The sequence below is a fragment of the Zonotrichia albicollis genome, chromosome 12 (genome assembly GCF_047830755.1).
Source record: "Zonotrichia albicollis isolate bZonAlb1 chromosome 12, bZonAlb1.hap1, whole genome shotgun sequence".
Lineage (NCBI taxonomy): Eukaryota > Metazoa > Chordata > Aves > Passeriformes > Passerellidae > Zonotrichia > Zonotrichia albicollis.
Genome location: NC_133830.1, coordinates 205,790 through 230,876, shown reverse-complemented (window position 1 = coordinate 230,876; position 25,087 = coordinate 205,790). Strand labels below are relative to the sequence as shown.

The following is a 25,087-nucleotide window of genomic DNA, read 5'->3' as shown; positions in this document are numbered from 1 at the left end:
ACGCCGCCGCGGTCACGTGTGGAGTGGGCGGAGTCATATCAGTTCCCGGTCCCGCTGCCGCTGGTCTTGGCCTGGCCCGTTCCCGTTCCCGTTCCGCGGGGTCTCTGCCCTGCCCTGCCCTGCCCTGCCCTGCCCTGTCCTGTCCCTTCCGCGGGGTCTCGGCCCGGCCCTCTCCCGGCCGCGGCGGGCGCCGGGGCGACTCTCGGTCTCTGTGCTGCGGTGGCGGCAGACTCGCACTCCAGACAGTTTTTCTCTACTCACCTCTTCCGTCTGCCGCAGCCCCTTCCCTCTGGACCCGGCCCCTTCGGGCGCAGCCATGGCTGAGCTCCCTTGGGTGTCTCCTCGCCTTGAGACCCCGGCACCCCGCCTCAGGTGTGACCCCCGCACAGGTGAGTCACGGCCCCCTCAGCACTGACTAAAGCACAGCCTTCCAAAGAGCAGGGAAAACCCACCTCTCCCTGCCAAACACCCTTGGCTCTGACCTCTGTGTCGAAGGAGCAGGAAAGGACAGTCATGCCAGGGTTGGCTCTGAATAGTTACCATGGCTTGGTATGTCCTTAAAAGGTAAAATCCATGCATTTCCACCACAGCAGACACTCCAGCCTGAGGCAACTCAGATCAATAGCATATTCCCAGCTGAGTATTAAAGGGGCTGTTGTCTATTTTTCTGGTCCCCGTGACTAAATTACTGTAGCTTTGCTCTCACGGTCCAGAAATCCTAGAGAGCCTTCAATGAAATTATGGCTCATTATAACTTTGAAGGATGCACTTTACTCTCTAGATAACGGTGTAATGCAATAATATAATGAAAAGTACCCTTCAATTTGGAAGATACTCTGTCTCTTGTAACTGCTCCAATGCAGCCAAAGAAATTAGTAAAAGAAAAGCAATTAATGCAAATAATAAAATTTAGTCTTTTTCATGTGGCATTTCCAAGAAAGTCAGCCTCATATCATTGCCCTTGAGCTAGATAAATGTGATTAACCCCCACTGCAGATGGAGGTGCTGTATTAAAAACACCTTTCTCAACTGCCCAGGTACAGGGCACCTGATGCTCAGCGGGCACAGGTCCAGCCCAGTATAATGCACAGCGTCAGCAAGGGACACCAAGGCCCCACAGCTGATCGGCACAATTTCTCTGCATACACCAGCATGTGTCCTTGTTGTGTGACTGGATTGCCGTAGATTCCCGGTGCTGTGCAGAGCACTGGAATGAAAGCCTGGACAGCTTTTCCCCTTGGTAAGGCACAGGTACTGCACAGTGTGAGTGTAAACCGACTGTGTGCAATCTCCTTCTACCCAGCGCTGTCAGCACCTCGCAGCACCTGGGCTCGCTGGGTCCCACTTCAGGGGCCCGTGCACCGCACAGCTGCCCTTGGGCACCCACAGCACTGAGTGGAACGCTGCGCTGCCTATGGGCACCCACACCTTGCAGTGTGTAACCCCAGCGGGGTGCCCAGCAGTCAGACGTGAGGGCAGACATGTCACACGCGTGTCGGCTGCACTCATGTAGGCTGAGCACAGGGCAGCGGGGGGCATGGGGAGACACAAGGGGACACGGGGGCCGTGGGGAACACGGCGGGCGGAGCCCCGCACCCCGCGATGGCAGGTCCGTCCGGCAGGGGGCAGCAGCGCCCCAGCCAGGTGAGCGGAGCTGGGATCGGGCTGGTTATTGCACTGAGATCTGGAAGAACAGTAGGTGACAGAGAGGTCCCGAGGAATGACAGGAAAACACTGCAGGACACCATCAAAGACATTATTGATCCAGTCACTGGAATGAGATGTCTCAGAATTATGATTAACTGCAGGGCTTACTTAAGAACAAAGGATCAATACTTAGCTTGGGAGGAATGCTTTGGTGGCATAATAAGTTTCTCTGTGACACTGAATGATAAACTCCCAGTTCTCATACACTGGGAGAGAAAAAACATGTTTTCATATTTTCCTTTAAGTAAAAACTGCCAGGTTTGCCATCTTTCTGAGGATGCATTCAGAAAATGAAGGCTGTGAGGGAGACAAAATGGATTCAAGCAGTGGCCAGTGCACTCAGCTTCATTTCTCAGACTCAGTGCTTTCAGGCTTCACAAGGGGAATACAAAGTCCATGTGTATTCTCCCAGCTCATAATACTGGTGGGAACCTTTGTGAGAACAAAACTGGAGGTTCTTACAAGAAGGACGCCAGCATACAAAGAGAGAACTTTGGGAAAAATGCTGGAAGGAAGGAGAGCAATAATGATGAGGGTGAAATTTTTAAAAACTAAACTCCAAAGGGTCTGAAGACCACAGAAGTATGATATGGTTCTGCATTTGAAAAAACTATTTCTTTTGTTGCAGTTTACAACTGTTAAAAAAGTAACAAGAGAGACAATTTGTAAGAGCATTCAGAATCCAACCCTGCCCTTACTTATCAGCTTGTACTTGTCATGAACACTCACAGGAGACACAAAAATGTTTTAAGTGTTTTAGTCAGGGATACATCATTTCTTCAAGCCCTTCCACTTCCAAAAAAAAACCCCAAAAAACCAACAACAAACAAGCAAAAAGCCCAAACAAACAAACAAAAACAACAAACTCAAAAAAAACCCACCCCCCCAAAAAAAAAAAAAAAACTTAATATGCCTTGCTGCTTGGAGTAAAAGATTAAAGTGATCATTTACTCTAAATGCCATGTAATGCAGACATAGTTTAAGATGCTTTATGACATCAAAGCAGAAAGAAATACTGAACACATAACATGAATTATCTGTATATCCCAAAGCATACAGACATTTAACTTATTGCTTTGTTTTACAAAAATTTGTCATACTCCATACAGGAAGCTTTTTCTCTCACTGACTTGGTCAGATGTTAAAAATGTAACATAAAAGATTTTTCTGTTCTCATAAACACGACTTGCCAACAAAGAAGTTTGTTCTGCATGATGTACTACTGGATCAATAAGCAAAAGGCCGAGAGGAAATGTAACCTACCAAAGAATAGACACATTTTGCTGGAACGATGTGTTGTCATTAGGTATAATTGGGCAAATGGCAGTGTGATCTCCAAAGCCTCAGCTGATCATATTCCCCTGAGTACATTAATAATTTTAGGGAAAAGTGCATTAACTATGCCTTGCTTTATTGTACTGCTGAAGTGGAGAACAGGTGTGATAAAACAAACAAGTTTGTAATCTTTGCTTCCTTTGTAAATGAATTCTTAATCACTTTGGCTCTTATTTCCATACAAGATTTAACGTTTTGATAATTATGAGAGCAATGGAAGCTTGGCAGCTTCCCTTTTGTGGCACAGGTAAGCAGATTCAAGAGGCTTTTAATTCCTAGTGCTAATACATATAGCTTATTCAGGTCTTTCTAAAAAGGCAGATAACATCACGCCTGCCCTTGACATAATAAGCAAAGATCAACAACACAATTGTTGCCATTCTAGACTTACTTGCACTGAGAAGCAGGTCTTATTACATCAGGATAAAAGCAGAGTATCATTTCAGCCTTTGTCATGGGAATGTCTAGCTCTGTGCCAAATTTTGACCCTTCTTGATACATCTGATCAGTATGCTGAATTAAATCAACTGGGGCTGAGCAGTCCCTACAATTTATGCAAGCATGAATTTGGAGCAGTGTGGATAGGAAGAAAGAGGAATGAGAGGGTCTTTTCAGTGCTTGTGTGCAGTTAGATCTGATTATGGTTTACAGTGACACAGATGACACTGGTCTAACACCAGCTGCTCCAATTCTACTCTCAGTACCTCCAGCTGGGTGACTGTGCTCCAACTCTTGCACCACCAATTCATTCTAAAACTAGTGAGTTCTTTGAATGAAGAAAATTATCACCAACTGCTGCTTAATTTCAGGGTCACCAAGTGAGTATTTTAGTTTTCTCCCCAGTCTTTCTGCTCCCCTAAAGGCAGTTCTTCCCTGTGACAGATGCCTAAAGGAAAAATGTTCCCCTGCTGAAGACCCCTGGTGGAAGCATACATGTCACCGGGCCAAACAACTCAAACTTTTTCTTTCCTCTTCAGTGGCTCAATTAGGAAGTCAGGGTGTTCTTGTTTCCAAGTCTCATATGAGATGTGAGACTTAATTTAAAGACATCTTGTTCAGTCAGAAGCACCTAAATGGTCATTGATTGTTTTTCCATAGTTGGATATGTAAGTCTCTTTAAAAACACAAACTGTTTGTTATTTGTGTTCTATTTCCATTGCTAGACAAGCTGCAGGGTTTGTGTTAATATTACTGGAATAAGACGAATACAAGTTTCAACAAGTCAAGTCTGAACTCTTACACTCCTGAGTACCAGGAGTATTGCCATGTTATCGAGACAAAATTGTTCAGGCACAGTCACATTAATTAGAAACATCTGCAAGGATCCTGGAGAAAGCACATCTGGTTGGAAAATTTCCATCATCATTTGGATGCTGAAAATTCAATAACACAAGGACAATATTACTTTATACCAGTTAAAGATAATAGGATGGCTATAGCTCCCCTTTGGTTCATTGGGCTCTGAACAGCACAGCAGGGCCTGTGCAGTGTTGGGGAAACTTCAGTTCAACCATCCAGGAGCTGCTCTGGCATTCACACTTGCATCACCTGAGCCGGGACTGAGGCCCCTTTGCAGTTTCTACCCCCACTCTCACAGTCAGACCAGGTTTCCTTACATGGCTCAGACATTAATATATTTCCTGAAGTAGATAAACATTAAATAAGCAAAGACCTTTCAGCAACCTCTGGCAATATCAAGTCAGATGACACAATATCATTCATTTAACTTAATCTTTTCACTTAGGTTCCTAGGAGATAGCAGTTAAATTCTGCTGGAATCACAAACTTACTCTACATCTATACGATTTCAAGGGCTGCAGTTGATTCACATGCTATAGTAGGGTTCTGCTTCTGCTCTCACAGCCAGAGAAAGAGGGCAGTACCTGGTACCTAGAAGCTGCCACTGTTCCATATGTTGTCAGATCTTCAAAGGATCAAAGCAACCAAGACAACAAATACTTGAGCAAACCTGGCTACTTCCTTTGTGTTTAAAATGGGAAAGATAACCCTTTGAAAATGTCACCACTTAATTGTAAATTCACTGTCATTCCATTGGTTTTAATTTTTTGTGTTGTCAATTTGTCAGGAAGCTGAGAACTCTAAGAACAGAAGTTAGTGCAGAAGAAAAAAGTTCTGTGAGTTCTGTTAGTGTAGAACTAACAGAAGTTATTTCTGCAGACTACAAGTTTTGTAGTCTGCAGAACTTGTAGTCTGCTAAATTTTTAAGTAGGGAGGTCCAGACTATATCACCTTGGAGTCCATATTCTGAAGCAGAAGTCTAAATAAACCACGATCTACTTGTAATCAGGCACTGTTTTACATCATAAGGTCCCCAAACTCTCTACTACTGTAGATCACTAACTCTGTAATTAAATAATCTGTAGCTACCTGAGGCTGAAAAGGACTTAACAACTTTGCAATTTAAGTTTGCTACAGAGTGAGCACATTGCACCTGTCTTGACTGGTAAACCTGGCTTCTTTATCCAGACAAGGGAAAGAACAAGCTAACTCTGAGCCCTTTTTATGTATAGTTCAGAGCTCCTCTGTAACCACTCTGGCTGGGACAGAGTTAATGCCAGTGCCAGGCAGCCTGCATGTCTTGATAAGCTATTTCAAATGTCAAAATATTGGGTCATATTTTTGATTAAAAGCTATAAAATAGAATGTTATGAACATTTTAACTTTGTATTTTCCATGATGATCTCTGAATCACTCATGGAAATGCAGGTGTGAAAGCAACTCCCAAGAGGTTTGGGTTTTTTTACTTTTTCTAGTTGCTTTGCTTTTGTTACAGTTTCTAGATGTGTAATCATTTGCTAGGATACCTGCAGATCATCACAGAGGAAATTTAACAAAAGGATTGCTTTTATAAATGTCCTTTTTCTTCATCCTTTGGAAGTAATTCCAAACCCTGCATTCTCTTGTACCACATTCAAGGAAGACTATCACCAGCCATTCCAGGAGTGCATTCTAGAATTCCATCACACCATTTAGGTGTCAACATAGAACATTTCAAATCTGATAGCAGCTTCAACAAGGAAAGAAAGAAATCTGGAGGAGAAAACTGTTTACTAAACGCATCAGCAATTTGTAGAAAGAATCCTGTGAAATTGCTGATATTTAATATATGTATGATATAAAATTGCGGTTTTGTCACAATTGACTACACCAGAGCTTCACCAGAGTCAGATTAAACACGAGTTTTGTATTCACCATTTTCTTTACTAAGATTTGCATGCCCTGCCCACTGAGCTTGGTGAAGTCTACTTGTCCCTAGGAAAATCCCCAACAAACTATAAATAACAATTTTCACTTCTCTTGTCATAATTTGTGACTGTTAAAGCATATCACAAGCATCAAAACTCTCTGTATCATAGCTTATTTGTGGACAGGGAACACAAAACTCTGATATTTAAGAGCTTACTTAATTCCAGTTACCATCTATGAAAAGTCTGACTCTGATTTTAACTATAGTTGGATTTTTGCCTCAATGAGTCACTGAAAATCACAGAGCAATTCAATGTAAGAGACAGAAACAAAATCAGCTCAGTTTTCAGGCTCCATTCTAATCAAATAACCATGTGGTCTCCCAGCTTGGTGCTTATAAAAATACAACATACATGCTGTGGTTTGCATCTGCAAACCATTCTCCAGCTACTTTTAAACGTATCTTTGTTCATGCTCAGGCTTTGCTGAAAACACCCAGGGGAAGAGAATGACACAAAACCTGAGAGGCATACAGACTTTGTGCCTCACAGTCTTCTCAGCAGAAGCAGGTGTTAAATGACTCAAGGAACTTTTGCTCCAGTGCTACATGTTCATTCACTCAGCTTCCCTTGACATGCACAGAGTCTGCCAGCTGGACTAATGAGAAGAGAAATCCACAAGAATATCACAGAAGCTATTGCTAAAAATCAATACTACTCCTGGTCTCAGCAGATCACCTCATGTGTGTCTTTATTGCCCCATAAAGAACAATATCTAGTATTTGTTCAATAATTGCAATTCCTGCCCCCAAAATGGCATCTGAATACCTATTGATTCTCACTTTATGCTGTTTGCTCATAAACAAACCCATTAAGCACCCATGGAAGAGTCTATTGTTATTACAATGAGTATGAGAGTTATAAAGGTGCAAATTAGATAAAGGTCATTGTTGTTATGTAGCTCACAGTACAATATGAAAATGGTCTTGAGCAACTGGTTGTGGAGACCTTCCTCCCCCTCCAAGTCTCTCAGCTGCACATCAAGCTCCAGCTAAATGACTGTGCACAGTGGGCAAGGGAGCAGTTCTATACTGAGTACTCCGTAAACGTCCCTCATATTAACCAGTTAGTTCACACAATCCACCAAGGAAAGAACTCCCAACCTACTGTGCTCTACACAAGGCACACATGGCAGCATATCAGATCTCTGGTGGCTTCTGTGGTTAGTCAAGTACAGGCAGTAGCACTTCCCAGTTGTCTTCCAGCCACACCTCTAGTGCCATAAATCCATACATTTGCTACAGTGAAGGCTTGGATTCTAAGTAAGAGCTTCCAGTTTCACTGGTATCATTAGTAATGGTTGCAAGTGACAGGAATAAAAATTCCTGTAGCCATGTGCCATGCAGACACAGTGAGACTAATGGACAATACTAGAAACAGTAAACTATATCATTAATATTTGCTAAGACCTTCCTATAAATGGCCTGTGCTGGAATTAGACAGCAAAACCTGCACGTCTTTATCCTTCTGGTAATGGCAAGTGACCCACTTTCTTATAAGCCTTTTCTTACAAAAGGGAGGAAATCCATGCCAGGATAAAATGACTGTCTTCTTTCTTTCACATCCTTTTTCAACACTGTAGCAAAGCTCACAAATCAACTGTAACCTGGTCCTGATTAGCTTGATGCTGATTTACAGCTACCCAAACTCTTGAAATATCATATTTATGGCCAACGCAACTGACATGATTACCCCACCCTCTTGCTTCATCATTTCATACACCTTCAGGTGCATGTGTAGATGTATGATAGGTGTAGGTGCACGCAGGGGTGTATGCATATACACCTAGATTTCATTCTAACTCTCTTGGGAAGACAGTTTCAGATTTTACTTCACCATAGTACTTATGTCTTCACTGTTGCTGTGCTACAAGACTCTTAAAATGAGTAGCTGAAAAGATAAAATGTCTAATCTTACTGCAGGAACATGGTCAGCAAATTTAAGCCCTCACCAAATGAGTAGACCAAATAACTTAGTAGCTAGTAAGAAAGACAAAGATACTAGACAAAATAGACAGGAACGGTTCATAAGTAAAATCCAGCATTACACACATTCATCATCACAGGCAGACAGGAATACCTGAGGAGAAGGAGAAATACCTGAACTGTTACCTAATTCAACCAGATCAGCTGACATGACTGGTACCAGAAGTTAACTTTGTTACTTAAACCAGATTCCTGTTCAAAATTCCTCTCTACCTCTGATTCCAGGATTATCCTCCAGTAGAAGGGCAGTTCTTAGGTGTTGTGTATGGATAGGCACAAACACATCTGCCTTTTTGAGGTGGTCCTTCCACGGGCCCATTTCCCTTTCTTAGTACAGCAACATATACAAGTTAAGGGTAAATCACATTTGTGTTGCATCCTTAAAGCCAGGCTTGAGGTCACTTTACAGAATAATTTTAAATGAACTTCAAACATTGTCTTTTACAGCAGCCAAATGCAACAATAAGATATACACATCTTTAATTTTAAAAGCTGCTATATATATATCTAAATTTTGAGAGGATGATGTTCTACAGTGAGGCACAAGGAACAGTTCTGGAACTTTTCATTCTGCTTTTACATCCTATTCTTACTTGTGCTCTCCGATTCCCAGTCACTGGGGATGCACCATTTGTGTCAAGCCTTCAGGAGCTTTGGAGCCTTGTACCTCACAACTGAAGCAGCCAGGACTGGCAGGCAGACTGTCCAAATATGCTCTCTGCTGATTGCTTCTAGTGAAGTGGACAGGAGTACTGGCTGCAAGCTGAGGATTGTGGACTTCAAAATCCAAATCAGCACTTTCAAACACTGGTGCCAAACACTAAATCTCACAAATTTCCATCTCTTCACACCAAATTATAACTTCTCTGTCATAATTAGTATGTCTTAGGAGTGAGTGTAAGGGACAGGCACAGAGCAAGCACATCACCATGCCACTTCAATTTCTATGGAAGTAGTGATCTTCTATCTACAACCATCCAGATGACTTTGCAATTTACCTCACAGTGTGAATCAGACTTGCTTCTGAAAAGTAAGCTGAATGTTTTCTACCATTCTAAATCAAATTTCCCCAAATCTATTCTTGCTATATGATGAAACTCATCCCAGTTCAAACATAGTATTTTGGCAAGGTGAACTGAACTGTAAATTTGCTTCATCTGATGACTGTTGGAAGTGAACAAGATCTTGAGTCTTGTCATCAGTAGCTGTGAAAAAACAACAGGCTGGGCAGCTGGAAGGTTTTTTTGGTGCTTGGAGGCATAGAGCCATGTTTCATTTAGTGACATTTGTTTTTGAAAGATCCTGGACTGTGCCTGAAATAAGAATCAGGGCACAGAAATATTCTTTCTGATGATGGCAATTTTCTTCCCAAATCACAGGGCTCACTTGACTAGAAAACTATAGAAATGATTCTGCATAAACATTGTGGAGATAATTACAAAATAAAGAATCACTACAATGAATCTATTGAGATCTTTAATTCCAAACTGCCACCCTCCCAGAAAGAATAAACTGTGAGTTAGTCTGACTCTTAAGTATACAATTAAGCCTGTCAAGTTTTGGCTGCCTAATATGCTGTTTAATATTGAAAACTCTGTCAGTTAACTAATATGTGGCATTAATGTCATAATGCTTTGGGTTTGCTTCCTCATGAACAATACAACTATTTAGCCGATACAAGCAACATGTTATTTATACACCTTTTGGCAATAGTTTTAATGATATGTGGAATACTGCCCTTTCCTTCTAATATAATAGTTCCCTTTTTGGATTGAAATTGATGAGGAGAGCTGTGTATGTGTTCCATGTGGAATTTACTCAGTAATTCTATTAAGGGCTTCCTCACAAAGAAATAAATGTTCTCAATCTCCTTCAATACTCATCCTACTCATTATTTAAAACAGAAGGCCTAATCTCTCCAGTTTCCTCAAAGGGTTTTCTATTAGTTTCAATGAATTCAAAAAATTAGGCTTCAACACTTTCATGTTTGCAAAACTATGAAAGTCTGGGCCTTACAGTCAGAGCAAAAGGTTTTGCCATTTCTGGAATTTTTGACAAGGAGGTGTCAATTGAAGGTTACACAGTCTTCAAAAAGGAATCCTTTACACGTCCTTACCATGTTCAGGTCATGCTTCAAGTGCCATTCAACATCAGCCAGCAGAGCTTCTAATGATTTCACCAGATTCTCCAGCCCAATTCCTTCACCTGGCTGTAACTAAAGCTCACCCCTAAAAGGCCGCAGAGCTTTACATCACAAACAAGTGTGTACCACTACAGATTCTTGCACTAGGCAACAAGAGAAGTACTGTGGTGGGGGCTCAGTGCTGGAAGAAGGAGAACATGATAGACGAGTTACCTTTGTTTCCCTTCCTAGATTTTATATTCACAGCTAACAAAAACAAATAGGAAAGCTGTCCTTATTATTCCTCAAGGGTTTTGGTTTTGTGATGACTTGCAGCAAAACCAGCTGGGCTATGATAAGCTGATCTGCTGCCCATAGTGAAGCCCCCCTGGCTGGTTACGTTTACACAAAGGGATCGCTTTTGCTAACACTGGTGGTGACCGCAGTAGGCTGCATTTCAGAAACCTCCTTCATGTGTCATTACATCCACTCAGAACTGTCTAGGTCCATTTACCTAGCAAATGAATTTTGGGGACTAGCAGATAGAAGTTGCTTAAAACTCTCCCTTCATTAATTATTAATATTTAATACAAGGTTTGTAGATTAGGTATAATATCTTCTATTGTAGTGACATCTACTGCCACAAAAAGCTGACAGTTCTGGGAGATCACAAGTCCTTTTTTAATTCTAAGAGGAGAGACAAACTTTCAGACATTAATGCATTTCCTTGGGCCTAAAAGAGGTTTGTACTCCTGAAGGCTTGCCTCCCTTGTAAAACTATATTATGCATCTAAAAATATACCATCTAAATATCATTGTGGCTGTACATACTCTGGCACTCCGATGTCATTAAAATCAAAATGAAGAAAAGCTGGAATTATACGTCTCACAAAAATACAATACATCCTCCTCCAGGGCAAACTATTTACCTGTTCTTATGCAGGAAGGATCATGTTAAGAAATCACATGGAAAGAGAGAATTGTCCACCTATTACTGATATCAATCTCCCTAATTTTCTGCCTGAATAGTTCAATCAAGGAACAAACTGGGACAAATGATATAAAGAAACTGTGCTTTTACATTTTCCAGAGAAAACAAAATAGCTGATTTGACTCTCATTTCTGTTAGCAAACAAGTCATTACTAATTCACAGCACTTTCAACAAGAGGAAGTTCAGACAGAACAGCTTAGATTTGCAGTCATTGCAAGAAAGACAATTCAGGAAATATCCAAGAGGTTAAAGTTATTTAAAGAGATGAGAAGATCAAAATTACAGTCATAGTGACAGTGTACAGTTAATAAAAATTAATGGGATGCCTTAAGTAGTCAGTGAAGGTATTTCTCTCATTCTTGCACACAGAAGCAATGCCATGTAGGTAACCTTTTAAATGGGAAAGATGTGTGTCTTGTGAGGTTCTACCAGAAACCAAACCTATTTTCTATAAAGGAAGGCTAACTTTAGACCAGAACAGATTCTGGTCTCACTTCCTAATTCTAAAACTATGGATCTGTGACAAAGGGCAAACCGCTTAAAATTCAGCGTCTCCTAGTGAAACTGGTAACAAATGCAATGAGCCATAGATTCCAAACAAGAGTATTTTTTATTCCTATAGGTAAAGAAAAGCAGTTCCCATAACAACTTCTATAATTCAGGATTCCTGGAGGGATGACTATACTAAAAATGAGCAATGCACTTCAGTTACTTATCTCTGACAGTGACAAGAGCAAGGCAGTCAAAATAAGATGTATAAATTCAAAAATCTGCCAAGGAGAACTTTCTGCCCAACTCATGGCTGACTAACTGTACAAAACATGTCTATATTTTTTAAAATAGAGATGAGACTAGGGTTAGCAGCAGATTTTCTCATTATTCCCCTTTGAGATCTTTTTAGGGACCAACTCTGTGCCCAGTGACAGCCCCAATGTGAAGGCCCCACTGCTATGAACGCCAACACTGAGCTGGACAAGTGCTCGGCACAAACGGAGGCACCAGGGTCCTGGTGCCACATGGTGAGTGACTGCAGTCAGCAACACATGCAACACGCAAGCTGGAGAGGGGAGCAACACACACCTCAGTCCTCACAGATCACGTGTATGGGTCTGACTCTGGTTCTGGAGGAGCTGTCTGCCTCCCAGTTTCTTCATTTAGAAGCACCTTGAGAAGCTGGGGTGCCCTTGAGAATGTTTAAAAGAAAATTCAGGAACTTCCTCAACTGAGCTGACACAAAAGATCAAGGGGCTTGATGCACTTGTGACAAAATACAGCAGCTGGACAAAGGATTGAGGATCACAGTGATGCTGAAATGCTGTATTTAGGTGTGAAATGTGGTAGTTCAACATCTCTGCAGTTCTAGAACCTACTGCAGACTTGGATGTGGACTGGGAGCCAAACCCCATGCTGACAGAAGCTCTGGGCAAGTCTGGGTTGTCAATGTATTTGTGACAGGACAAAAAAGTATAGCTTGGAACACTGGAGTTTGAGGAAACAAACTCTCCCTCCTACCCATGAATTCTTCTCAGTGCCATGAGTAATTGTGCAGTCAGGGGGAGGAAAGAATATTTACACTTATAAAACAAACCTCCAGAAATCTTTTAAATAGAAAAATCACCTGTGGGGGAAATGAAACAGAAATAATGTAGCTGGGAAAAGGCAAAACAGAACTCAAAAAGAAAGGATATGATATAAAAATCAGATAGTTTTCCAGCTGTGAAATAGAAAAAGGACATTTTTCGTTAAAAACCCTGACTCTCTGAGGTGCTGAATTTTAAGTTTCTTCCTTTAAAAAAAGCACTAAAACTACTAAATGAGTCCAAAATAAGATAAAATAACTCTGAGCAAAGAGATGAAGCTGGCCAGACTGGATGCCCTGGGCATTGCACTGTGAATATAATTTTGCACCTGCTGAGGAGCTTTGCATGGGGATGTAATTATAACAGTGCTTTACATGTTCTCTAAAAGTAACTTCGAAAGTGTGTCAAGAAGCAGATTTTAAGGAGAATGAAACTGGGCAGTTTCCCATTTCATCAATGCCCACTTTCATAGGGCAATACAGTAACTGTTTAAACTCAGGTGTCGTACCTGAGAGACCTTATGGGCTTACGACACCTAGGAAATGCCAAGGGGTTGTCCTGCCCTGTATGAACAGTACTGTGTGGAGCAGTATGTTAAGCAGACAACAGGTTAAAGACAGGGAGTCTTATTTCAAGTCACAATAGTATAATGCTTTTTGAAGCACATAGCAGCAACATAAACATGTTTTAATATTTAATGTTATGCACCTCATATTCTAAAATACTTTCTGTGGAAGCCTATGCCAAAAAAATATGTAACTGTGAGCCAGAAACTGTATAGTGTCATTCAGAATAAGAACCCAGGGTATACACTTACTTAAATCTAATCCATTACATTTTTGCCATTGTCTTTTTTCCCTAGCCTAATTAATTACCTACCTCTCTGCTTTTATTCCAAAACACTTGCTTAATAGAGGACAAACAAGCTTAGTTTTGTTAAGCAAAGAAAACCTCCTTTTATTTATGCTGAGTTACATAAAGTTCAACATAATCTCTGTAGAGAATGGGAAAATAATGGTTTCTGGGAGCCGAGCACGGATTTATGGAGGCCAGCAGATAACTGTGTGAATCTTAAATGCATTCAAAATGCAGCTCTCTGAGAGCAGTAAAAAAAAAAAACAAAAAAAAAAAACCAACAAAAAAACCCCCCCATCATATCCCCTAAATTACCTCAGAGCTGTTTGCATAAAGGGTCCAGAGGCAGTAGACTATAAGTACAGAGATGTGAGCCCTGCAGAGAGCACACGGCAACGCTTCTGTTGGACACTCCGTGTGCCTGCAGCAGCAAAAGGGCAACTGAAGCGCAGGTGCACAAACAGCTTTAAAGGACTTGGCAGATGCATCAAGCAGAAATCTGAAACTACAGATCAGGTAATTTATCAAATAATTTCCTTTTTAGCAGATTTTACCTTTCTGTCTAAAGATTGCTCTGAGTCAAATTGCCTATGTGATGTTCTTAGGGCTATTACTCAAGGATTTGATCAGAACTGATAAAAACCTGCCAATAAAAAAGGTAATGAACTCATTTTCTATTTGGGAAATTTCTAGGACTTCATAAAATTGTGTATTTCTTTTATGTTCTGAAAATATAAGATAAATTACTTCTGCAGTAGTATTAAAGATGTATTCCATTCTACTGAAGGAACTCTGTTTACTGTAAAATAAATCCCTAAGCATGTTAGGAATTCAGTGCTAGCTAGAAGAAATAGGAAAACACTTGGTATCTGGGCAAGACGTAATAGAGGATACAATTATTATTATGCTTCTGAAAAAAATATAAGGTACTTCCCTCATTTGTTTCCATGCAAGATATCTCCCTGCCACACAGAGCATAGCTGTCTTCTTAGCCTGACAAATACCCAGCACATGGCTACTTTAAATGTATAGAAAAAGACAGCAAAAAACTAGTGGATTATTTAGGTTTGCCTTTAACTAAGGGTGGAATGGAAGTGCTGCTAATCTCAACATCATTTTAAAATTAACTCTTAGCAAAGGGAATTGCCTGATGGAGATAGCAGGTATAGATGCCTACACCTTGTGCACACAGAGTTCAAGGGGGAAATTATGTTTGCCTCTTGACAGAAGGCAGAGTAAAATCACTGTTTTTCAGAATCACTTGTGCCTCAGGAAGTTCATATCATATTTATTCTGCCAGAAAAATGAACAACTACCTGGTTTTAATTATGAAGAATTTAAATGCTTTGAAGGATAAAAAACAAACGGAGAGGTTAAAAACAGAAATTAGGAAAGACCCTAAGAGACTTCAATTCCTGCATCAGTGCCATGTTTGTTTTTCAGTGTCTGGAAATATTGCTGTTATTGCTAGGTTTGCTTGCTCCATCCTCCTCCCCTGTTGTTCTCTGTCCAATTGAAGTTGCAGGAACCCCTGTCCCAAAATGCCATCCATCCAGCTGCCACTGCTACTCCTCTGCTTGACCTCGTGTGGTGTTTGCTTCAATGGGGGACATCTCCTTCCAGAGGAGAGTGAGAACATGGGAAAAAGTCCCCTGGATGACATCCTTCAGAGATCTGAAAGCCTCATTCTTCAGTCTGTCCTCAAGAAAGCTGAAAGGGAAGAGATTAATAAAGGTATATATATCACTGGGGACACCCATTTGGTAATAGCATAGCACTTGATTGAGATCATTAGATCTCAGAAATCAAGGTATGACTTCCATGTCTTAATCTTTTTACTTAGCACTGGAACTAAGGGGAAGGGAAGGATAAGAGGGCTGCCACAATACAGTGACAGACAGTTCTTCACAGGTGCTTTCTTTTCTAAGATCTCTTTGCTCAGGAAAGGCTGTACTATCCCTAAGCAGCTGCTGCATAATAAAAAGGTAGAAGCTTGTCAGAGAAAACCTGCTTGTCCAGCAGGTACTTCCCTAGGGAAGCTCCAAGAGGTCCCATGAAGGACATTCTGCAGCTGTGGACCCTGCACCTAATGTAAATTCGAGGTGGGGGTGCTGCCATTCACCTACTGCCCTGATCCACTGGTGCCTACCCCCCAACAGAGGCAGGCTTTTTCCACGGCTGGGAATGCTAGAGGCTGCTCCAGTGTCTACATCTCCCACCTTGTAGATGCTCTGCTACCAGTTGTCACAGCAAGGAAGATCAGACTCAGGGATTGCAAGAAACAGCACAGAGGTGCCGTCCAGCAAATGGGAGCACTGGGTCCTTCCATAGTGGAAGACGTGCTGGCCCCAAGTGCCCACAGGAAAAGCCATTCTCTCTCTTCACTTCAATGCTGAGAATTGTTTGTGTTGATCCAAGCACTGAAATATTAAAAAGAGCCTAAGAATGAGTAAGATATACTAATAGGGTTATGACTGGTAGCTGGAAATACAGAGTTGGCTTTCAAAAAGCAACAGATTATGATCCTGCTCCACAAATTCCTATTACAACTTCCTTCGGGAGGATTATGGGGTTTTATTAACCTTATTCTTTTCCTTGGACAGAATCAAATGCCCCTCTGCTACAACGCCTTTCCAAAAGACAGCACCCCGGGAAAAAGTACCTAAGTAATCTGGAGAAGAGACAGCATCCTGGAAAAAGAGATGTTGAGGAAGAGGCATCTTATGGAGACATTCAGAAGAGGCAGCATTCAGGAAAAAGGGAGATGGAAGATGACCTTGATGTCTATCTGGAGCTGAAAAGGCAACAGCCTCCCAGCAGAAAGTCACTGTTGGATCAGTTTGCTTACAGCCCTAGGGCACAGCTAACCTACACGAATGAGTTATCCAAAAGAGAACATCCAGGCAGAAGATATCCGATGTACAAGCACCAGCGTCCTAGCAAAAGAGGCTGGAATTATGAGGTAGATGTATATGGTGAGAAACGCCAGCATCCTGGAAAAAGGTACTGGAATTCTGACAGCTCAGATGACACAGGTCCCTGCAACTTTCAGGAGACATTCACTTGTCATGAAGGCAACTTGTTGCTTGATTTAGTAGATGATGTTAGCAGAGACAGGGTAGAAGAAAAGCGTCAGCACCCAGGAAAAAGATCAGCATGGGAAAATGAAACAGAGGAATGAGAAAATAATTGTGTAGCACTTGCATTTGGTGAAGTAAACTGCCAAAATCACCAAATCACCAAAACATCCCGTTCACTTCTTTTTGGCTTCCTGCTGCTGACCTCTGCACCTACCTTTAAGTGTGTTAATGCTCCCATCCAAGTTAATGGCTTTGTCACACACTTAAAGCAAAGAAACTAAAGGACCCATCTGAATGGAACAGGCAAGTACTGAGAATCCTCAATTTCCCCACTTTAGGAAGAGTGCTTATTTTCTTAGGAGCCCAGACCCCAAAATAATCCAGCTGTGTGTTCCTAAATGAATAAAACAGGCTCTTAAATTTCTGTTCTGATGCTACTGAAGTAGAATAATTATATGGTTTCCTCTCACATCAGAGAAATCAGTAAATAGTGAGGAAGAAAAAAGAACATATGGCAATTGTTTCAAAATTAAATAGAGCAGGTTTTCAGTTCTAAATAATAACATTCTGGACACCTGAGTCCTTGTACACTACAATCTGTCCAGACAGTAAAGCACTATAGAGAGACAGGAACAGTTTCTACTGGAACAAAATAAATTAGTGACTTTATAGTTTGTCTTGGAACTGGCACGGGAAAACCCTCTTCACCTAAGAGGCTACAGAGTGAAAATGGTTAATGCATCCCTGAACATCTCAAGCACACATTGTGACCCCTGCTGACTGTGTACAGCCCACACAAGAACTCCCACCCTGGTGTGTCCACACCTCAGTCATGCCACTTGAAATCATGCCTTCTCCTCAGGCATTTAATAATAAAGCAAGAAGAGATCCTTCTCTTTCAGTGAGGATTTCTGATTTTTCTTCTCTCAAAGGAATGCTTTTACTTTCTGTGGTCAGATTTCCAAAAGTGTTAATTTGATATGAGTTATTCAATAAACAAGAATAGTCAACTCTGGTGTCCTTATTGGTTGTGCAAACACACTGCAATAATGTGAAAAACATACAACCAACTCAAGCTAAATAAAATAACAACAAAGGGTATTTTTCTATGTACAATCTCCTTGCATGCTGGTAGTCAGCACATGCTTGTACTTAAAACTATTTCATTACTGAAATGGAAGGATGATAGGCTCCCTTTTAAGATCTTTCACCTGTATGACACACATAATTATGCATCTGGGCTAAACTCACATCAATGGTGTCACACACTTCACAGGGAACTTGACAAGAAGCTGATTTCCTGTTTGTGGGTTTAAACACTAGATTTACTGATTTTTGCAATTGATATGCAGTTACTGAACACTCTGTGTTACTCATATCACTTCTTGTACATTCAAAGAGGTTAGACAACATAAATATTTTGCTAAAATGTTATTTTTACGAACAAATGAGTATATTTTCCATCAACATTCATCCTCAAGATCATAGAGACACATCAGCTGACTTGGAACTCCTCCTCAGTTACAGAAGTCAGCTTTGCAGAAATCAGTTTAGCTACCCTGAAGAAAAATAATTCATCATTTCACAAGTTTCACTGAAGTTAGATGCTCACAGGCTGATCAAGACTTCATGTGGTCTTTCAAACAATTTCTAACTTTGGAGGTAATATGATGTTCAGATGTTCAGTATGTGACAATGGACAGACATCTTCTATTGACAGGGGGCTTCTAATAAACAAGTGCTGAAATCCTTGGAGAAGATAGGTGGGGACATTCCATATACTTCAACTTCCTTCAGCACACTTTCTGTATATGATGCTTTTTAAAATTTTTCATTTGCATTTTATCAGGGAAAAAACGATTTATCTGAAGTATACCATTTCATATACCATTTTTGGCAGTGAATCAATGCTTCTTAAACCTTGGGGAACACTACTTGCTGTGAAATCTTCAAAATAAGTGAAAAAACAGAAAAGAAAAAAATACCAATTGGGTAAACATGGCTTACAGCAAGGATTACATATTTCAAAAGTTCTTTTTTTTTTAACTCACTCCAGTATTTCAAAATGTCCAGATTCTTGTTTTAAGCAAAAGGACATTTTCTCCCAGTATCTGCATGAAAATTTCACCTCTATTTATTAATTTCTTCCTGTTTTCTGCAGTGTTGCAGACATACTAACGGGCAAGTACACACTTTCTCCTACAGACATCATTCTCAGAGCATTGACTACCACAGGGGATTTCACACTTTTGTGAATATGAAGCACACACAAGCACAGGTTTGTAGTAAACCCCTCAGGTTTAGCCAGGGCCCCTTGGAGAATAGAATGCTGACACAGCGGCAAAGAAGTTTCCTGTCTCCAGGGACATCCGCCTTGTACCTTATCCCTATAGCCATGTAAGGCAATGTGTTGTTAACCCTACCATTGGTCACTTGTGGTCACTCTAACACCTTTGCCATTGGTCAGGATTGGATCCAGGCCAAGGGTATAAAGTAGCATACTGTACCCCTACTAACTCGGAAGAAGAAGAGCTGAGACCCTTCACGGACCCTCCAATAAAGCCATACTCGTGGAACAGCCAGCGTCTTCTGCTTCTCCTCTCTCTCCCGTCTGCTGGAGCCTTAGGCCAAGGGAAAAGCTACCTAGCAAGCAAAGCTGAAATCACAAGAGCTGCCTGATCACTAAGAGCTGAATATCTCCCTGCTTGCTAGGGGCTGTCCCGCGGCCTTGGTCTGAGATCGAGCTGGCTTCTAGCACCCAGTGCCCTTGGGGACTGAGCTCTGGAGCTGGAACAGCTTGCATAGGATAAGACCAAGTAAGGCTCATTTACAGGTTCAAAGTTAAGTATTTGTCAGATTTATCTACACCAAAAAAGCTTTTCCACTCTGGAGTTTGGCTAAGAAACTAAGCAGAAAATAGGCAGCTTTTATCCTATTATGCCATGCTTATTTGAATAGTAAATATAGTGCAATTTCTTAGCAATATGAACAACTTAGATACAATTATACTGTTTAGTTATAACATAAGAATTAGTTAATTGCACATCTCTCTTTCATCATCTTATTTTTATTGTACAACTTCCCCTCACTGTCACTTTTTATTAGAACTTAGGAGAATTTAATAGCCATGCAAACATCCACAAGTGACTAGCTTTGCTCTGTCACTCACACAGCGACAACTGCAGAACCAGGCCTTACAGTTGCACTGCTCCCTGAGGAAGAGCTCTGTCTGTCAGACAGGCTGGGGCTCTTCAGGAATGAGAACAAACCAGCAGCAGACTTGGTCCAAACGTCATGGAAGTCAGTAGCAAAATCTGCAGAATCTGAATTAATTCCACAGAGAAAAGCTGTGCAATGGCTCTAATGTGGCAGCACAGTCATGCAAAATCTCATTTCTAGCTCTAATTGAGACTAAACTCACCTTGCACAGATGAGTTCTTTGTTGATTCCACTGCAGTTTCACATATCTGGGTATTATTACCAGTTACTGAGACATAAGGGAGCTTGATTTGTAAAGCACAGATTTTACAAGTGTCTTCAAAATGAGTTTTGTTTTTAATGGGTTGAGAAAGTTCATGTGAACCAGCTGTATAATGAACATTCCCTGCAACTATTTTCAACACCTCTCAGTATTACCGTTCAATGCCCCCTTCCACACACTTATGAGCCTTGACCTCTTTGCTGACCCACAGTAATTAGCATGGGCTGAGTGTTTCTGAGGGACATGTGGCCCCAACAAACAACTTTATTACTGCTTATAATGGCTCATTAGTTGAAGAAAGTTTGAAAACAGCATCATCATCACCACAGCTGAAGTAGAGTCACTGCTTCCCTGGTAACTCACTCAGTTAACATTAAAGGGTCAGCTGCAACTTTAAAGAATCAGTCAGGTCAGGACATCGTTATAAATAAAAAATATGATTGAAAAAAGTCAAGTGGAGAATGCAAGAGGGATGACACTGTGTGAAGTCTAGATTGTACAGAGACATGACACAAAAAATTAAGACAGGGAAATCCTTTTGATTCTAGGAAATGGGTATGTGGACTATCAGCATTGGAGTGCAGAACCCTCTCTTCCCCTTCTGATAAGAACAGCGTGAACACCCCTGCAGGGTAATGAGGAAAGGCTGGACACAAAGACCTTCATTAAAACCAGACGGGAAACTCCTTGAGAAAAATGAGCTAACGTACCTGCCTTAAGACTACTTTTAGACCTATGTGAAGACATTTGTGCTTTGATTCCTTGATGAAACCAATACAGCTTATATGTACTAAGAAGGAAACAAAGGAGAGAACGTTTGTCAGGTACCAGCCAATTCACCTTGTCTGCTTCCACAAGAAGGGAGGAGCACTGGCTGAAGGAGTGCTACTAGATCATAAATTGTATTGGTACGCTAGAGCAGAATACCTGTTTCTGATACACATGGGCATTCAGGTACCAATACAACAGAATGATCCCAGCCAAAAGGTGAAACCAGCTCTTGAACTTATTTCAGACACTGTGGTTTGAACTGACAGCCAGTGATCCAGACAAGACAGCAGTATGCCACAGAAGGGTTGACTGAAGGAACACCTTCCTCACTTACAGCTAACATTTCCTCACTTTCTTCCTGTTCATACACATTGGAAAGAGGGGGAATCTGGACTTCATAGATTGCACAAACACTCCTACAAAATGGAATGCCAGTAAACGAGAATCCAACATGCGATAGTTACTTCATTGCCATCTTCTCTCTATAATGGATGTAATTAATTTGATAAAGCATAGACTGATTGGTATAGAAAACTAGAGGAACTGATCTGAAGAGTCTGCCTGAAATATGATTGTTGATTTAAAGTAATTTTCACAGAGAAGCATATGTTTTCACCATGAATTCCCTCTTGATTTTGAAGCTGGAACTGTGTGGGGTGTCAGAAGAAGCTTTGTGAAAAAAGAAGAGGAAGAGGAGGAAAGTCAAGACAAATGAGAAATATAGTAAGAATTAATGAAAGGTTCTCTGAGTCAAAAAAGTCAAGACAAAGAGCAAGTGATGTTAAAACATCACTTTGAACAAGCAAGTGGTCTTGAAAAAGAGAGCAACAACCTTACAAAAAATCATAAATCTTTTCCTGTCAAATACCAACTGGTGGGGGTATTCTACTTACTGCTTTTAGACATGCTGTCTTCAAGAAGGGCATCAGTTGCTGCACAAGCCTGTAGACAAAAGAGAAGACAAGAGGCTAGAAGAGACAGCACCCCAATATGGTGTACTTGACATTTGAAATGAGCCCTGAATGGAATCCAGGCATTGTGGTGTATGTCTCTTACCGTTAAACCATTAAATTAAATGTAAATGCAAAGAAATTCTGAATATTCCCATCTCTCCTCTTTATAATTCACCTTCTTTATGTAAGTGCTGCCACTCCATGGCACTCAGGACCAATATGACAGATTATTCAGCAGTGTTAAGGGACCAAACAAACTTGAGATGATGACTGGCTTGCAGGTATCGAAGCAGTTAATCAACAAATCAGATAAAAGGGGCTCAACAAGCTGCCACTCTTGCAAACCATGAGGCTGTCAGTTTGGATTGATGAGACTGCAAACACAGTAAAAATCATGGATTTGGCATGGAAATGTAGCTTTTATCCTGTCTACACAGACCAATTAAACAGATTTGTTATGTATCAAAATGTTTAGTATAAGCAACTTGAGTATACTGAATATATGGGCTTTGGTAAAATGAAGAGCAACATGAAAATATTTTAGTTCTCTGAACAAAATGAAAAAATACAGGAAATTTTAGGTCAGATCCACCTAAACAAACAAAAAAACCGTCTTCTCTGATAAATTAAAAAAAAAGATCATTACCATTGTAAGATGAGTTTTGTGCTACCTATTTCAATGTTAGGAAATTTAAAATTAATTTTTAAAAAATCTATCATTAAATGATAAAATTTAATTTAGGTAAATTTAGAAAACAGCATTAAATTAAATTAAGTGACCGTTTTGTTTAGGGAATATTTAGGGAATACAAAGAACATTCTGAAGAACAGTCTGATTTTTTACTCTGCTTACACTCTGTTTAGAAAGTCTATACTGAACTCAATGCTGTTAAATTTCAGGTATTTTAAACCTTTTTTTCACTATGTTTGTGAAAAACATTCCACTTAAATACCCTGAGAAGTAGACAGGCATCATTAGCATTTACCTCGCCTGTGCAGAGGTCAGATTCCATTATTAAACATTCCAAATAGTACTGAAGGTATTACAAGATACAAGAAGTCGAAGAACACAGATGACGCCAACTGGAACATTTTTCTGATTGAGCTGTGCCATGGCTACAGGACCAACTGCATCCCCCTTCTCAGCCGTATTCTGAAATTCAGCCCACTGAAATTTCTCCTCTTGGACATCAGTAGCAATTACCAATTTAGCAACAGACCAGGTCCTTAAATTCACAGTTAAGAGTTATCACAATTCACAAACAGATTTTACCACTTACTTTCTTACTGTTTGCAAAGGACCTTGACTGTGGCAGAGGAGTTACCTAAGAGATGTGGGCTTTTGTCATCTGAGCTTTTATATCCTAGGGGCAGGATGAGGCAGTACAAGTGCGACTTAACTGCTGGAGCGAGTCCTTCTGTGCTACTGTTTGCTTGCATTCATTCCCTGTGAACCATTACTGATAAAATGAAGCCCCCAAGAGAACCTGTAGAATTGCAGTAAGGTTTAATTTGTCCCCAAATACCTCTTCCTATTGCAACTAGCTGGATGAAGACAAATTAATTTTTGAAGCACTGTAAACTGAATTGCTATAGACTGATCTGGATGTTTTCACTTTGTGAACACTCTCTGTATGGGGAAGTGTGATGAGACTGACCAAATAACAGCAGCCAAAGTCTTTTTGTTTATACCAGCACAAAACTAGATCACGCTCAACATCTGTTAAGGGATATAGAAACTCAAATTTCCCTTTGAGGAAACTGATAGCATTCCACACATCACTGTATCTGGCTTAACTTTGTAGTATCAGTTCTCTAATTGTCTCTGAGATATTTCCAGTAAGTCTAATACCCTCATAAAGACCCAAATCATATTGAGAGGTGGAGTCGCTTCATGGGGAATGAGTTTCTCAGGAAGGGATGAAGTCCACTTATATTCAGAAACAGGCAAACAAGTGGCATTTTTCTTTAAAAACGCTGAATTAAATTTCTCTTTTCAAGAGTGATTGACACTACACAGTGTTTTATCAGTACTCGAAGAAGATTCATTCAGTGAGATGTGTTCTCATATCTGAGGTGAAATGTAGAACATGCAAAGGAGCACAATTAAGTGAAGACACAGTGAAATGTTTGATTTGCTGTGCAGACCCCACCATGCCATCATCCTCCTCACAACTCACTGCAGGCAGTCCTCACTGCATGGTTTGTATCCCAGCAGGAGGCTACCAGACTTCAATTGTTCTATTTACCACTTTAATTAGCCTTTAACACTTTATTTTTGAAATAGAGCAGTTAGTGAAGCTGTGGAGAGACAGGGCTGAAGAAACAGCTTGCTGTTCTGTACAGCCTCGCTTTTCCTTACACACCTGATTCCTACTACCTGGGAACGGCAAGACAGGATGGACTGCCCGGGTCAACAGGGCTCACAGCCCGCGGCGGGAGAAAAACCTTTACAGCGAACGCGGGCGCAAGGCACGGCCGAGGCCGCCACGGGCCCGCCCTCGGCTGCTCCCGGACGGGCTTGGGGCGCCATCTAGTGACCGCCACGGCTCCCATCCTTCACCCACCCCTTTCTATGCCCGTACCCTACACATTCGTGACAAATCAAGCACATGAAACGGGAACCAAAAAACTGAAATACCAACAGAAACCTCCCTAAAAGTTCTGCGATATGGATCTTGCAGTTCTTCTAGAGACACCTGTATCGCTGTAGTGTTCTTTAACTGCTCAGTGAGTTATAACTCACTGGCCTCAACCGAGGACAAAAGGAGCAACAAGGAAGGCAGCTGGTGGCGCAGGTATGGCTCATCACCAGGAAACTGCCCGGCTCCAGCAAATCCAGACACCACAGCAGGTGAATCCTCCAAGACGCTGATCACGATCCGGGCTGAAAAGCTTTTAAAGGGCTTAATATAGAGGGTAGAAGAGCAGGGCATGATGAGTCAAAGTCCACCTTTAAT

General features: G+C 41.0%; 1 protein-coding gene across 6 annotated transcripts; it reads left to right on the top strand.

Annotated features, from left to right (window-relative positions):
* Positions 1 to 31: 31 nt before the first annotated feature.
* On the top strand, positions 32 to 17,932 carry TRH (thyrotropin releasing hormone). Of its 6 annotated transcripts, none has more exons than XM_074550251.1 (4): positions 32 to 389; positions 12,309 to 12,426; positions 15,362 to 15,576; positions 16,446 to 17,932. In XM_074550251.1, the coding sequence occupies exons 3-4, from the start codon at positions 15,384 to 15,386 to the stop codon at positions 17,021 to 17,023; spliced, it is 771 nt and encodes a 256-aa protein (XP_074406352.1). In that variant the 5' UTR covers positions 32 to 389; positions 12,309 to 12,426; positions 15,362 to 15,383; the 3' UTR covers positions 17,024 to 17,932. The 6 variants fall into 6 exon arrangements, with proteins under 6 accessions (XP_074406352.1, XP_074406351.1, XP_074406353.1 ...); XM_074550252.1 differs by lacking the exons at positions 32 to 389; positions 12,309 to 12,426 and adding exons at positions 12,469 to 14,358; positions 14,448 to 14,500 and having other exon boundaries at positions 15,368 to 15,576; XM_026795354.2 differs by lacking the exons at positions 32 to 389; positions 12,309 to 12,426 and adding exons at positions 12,470 to 14,358; positions 14,448 to 14,500.
* The last annotated feature ends 7,155 nt before the right edge of the window (positions 17,933 to 25,087 follow it).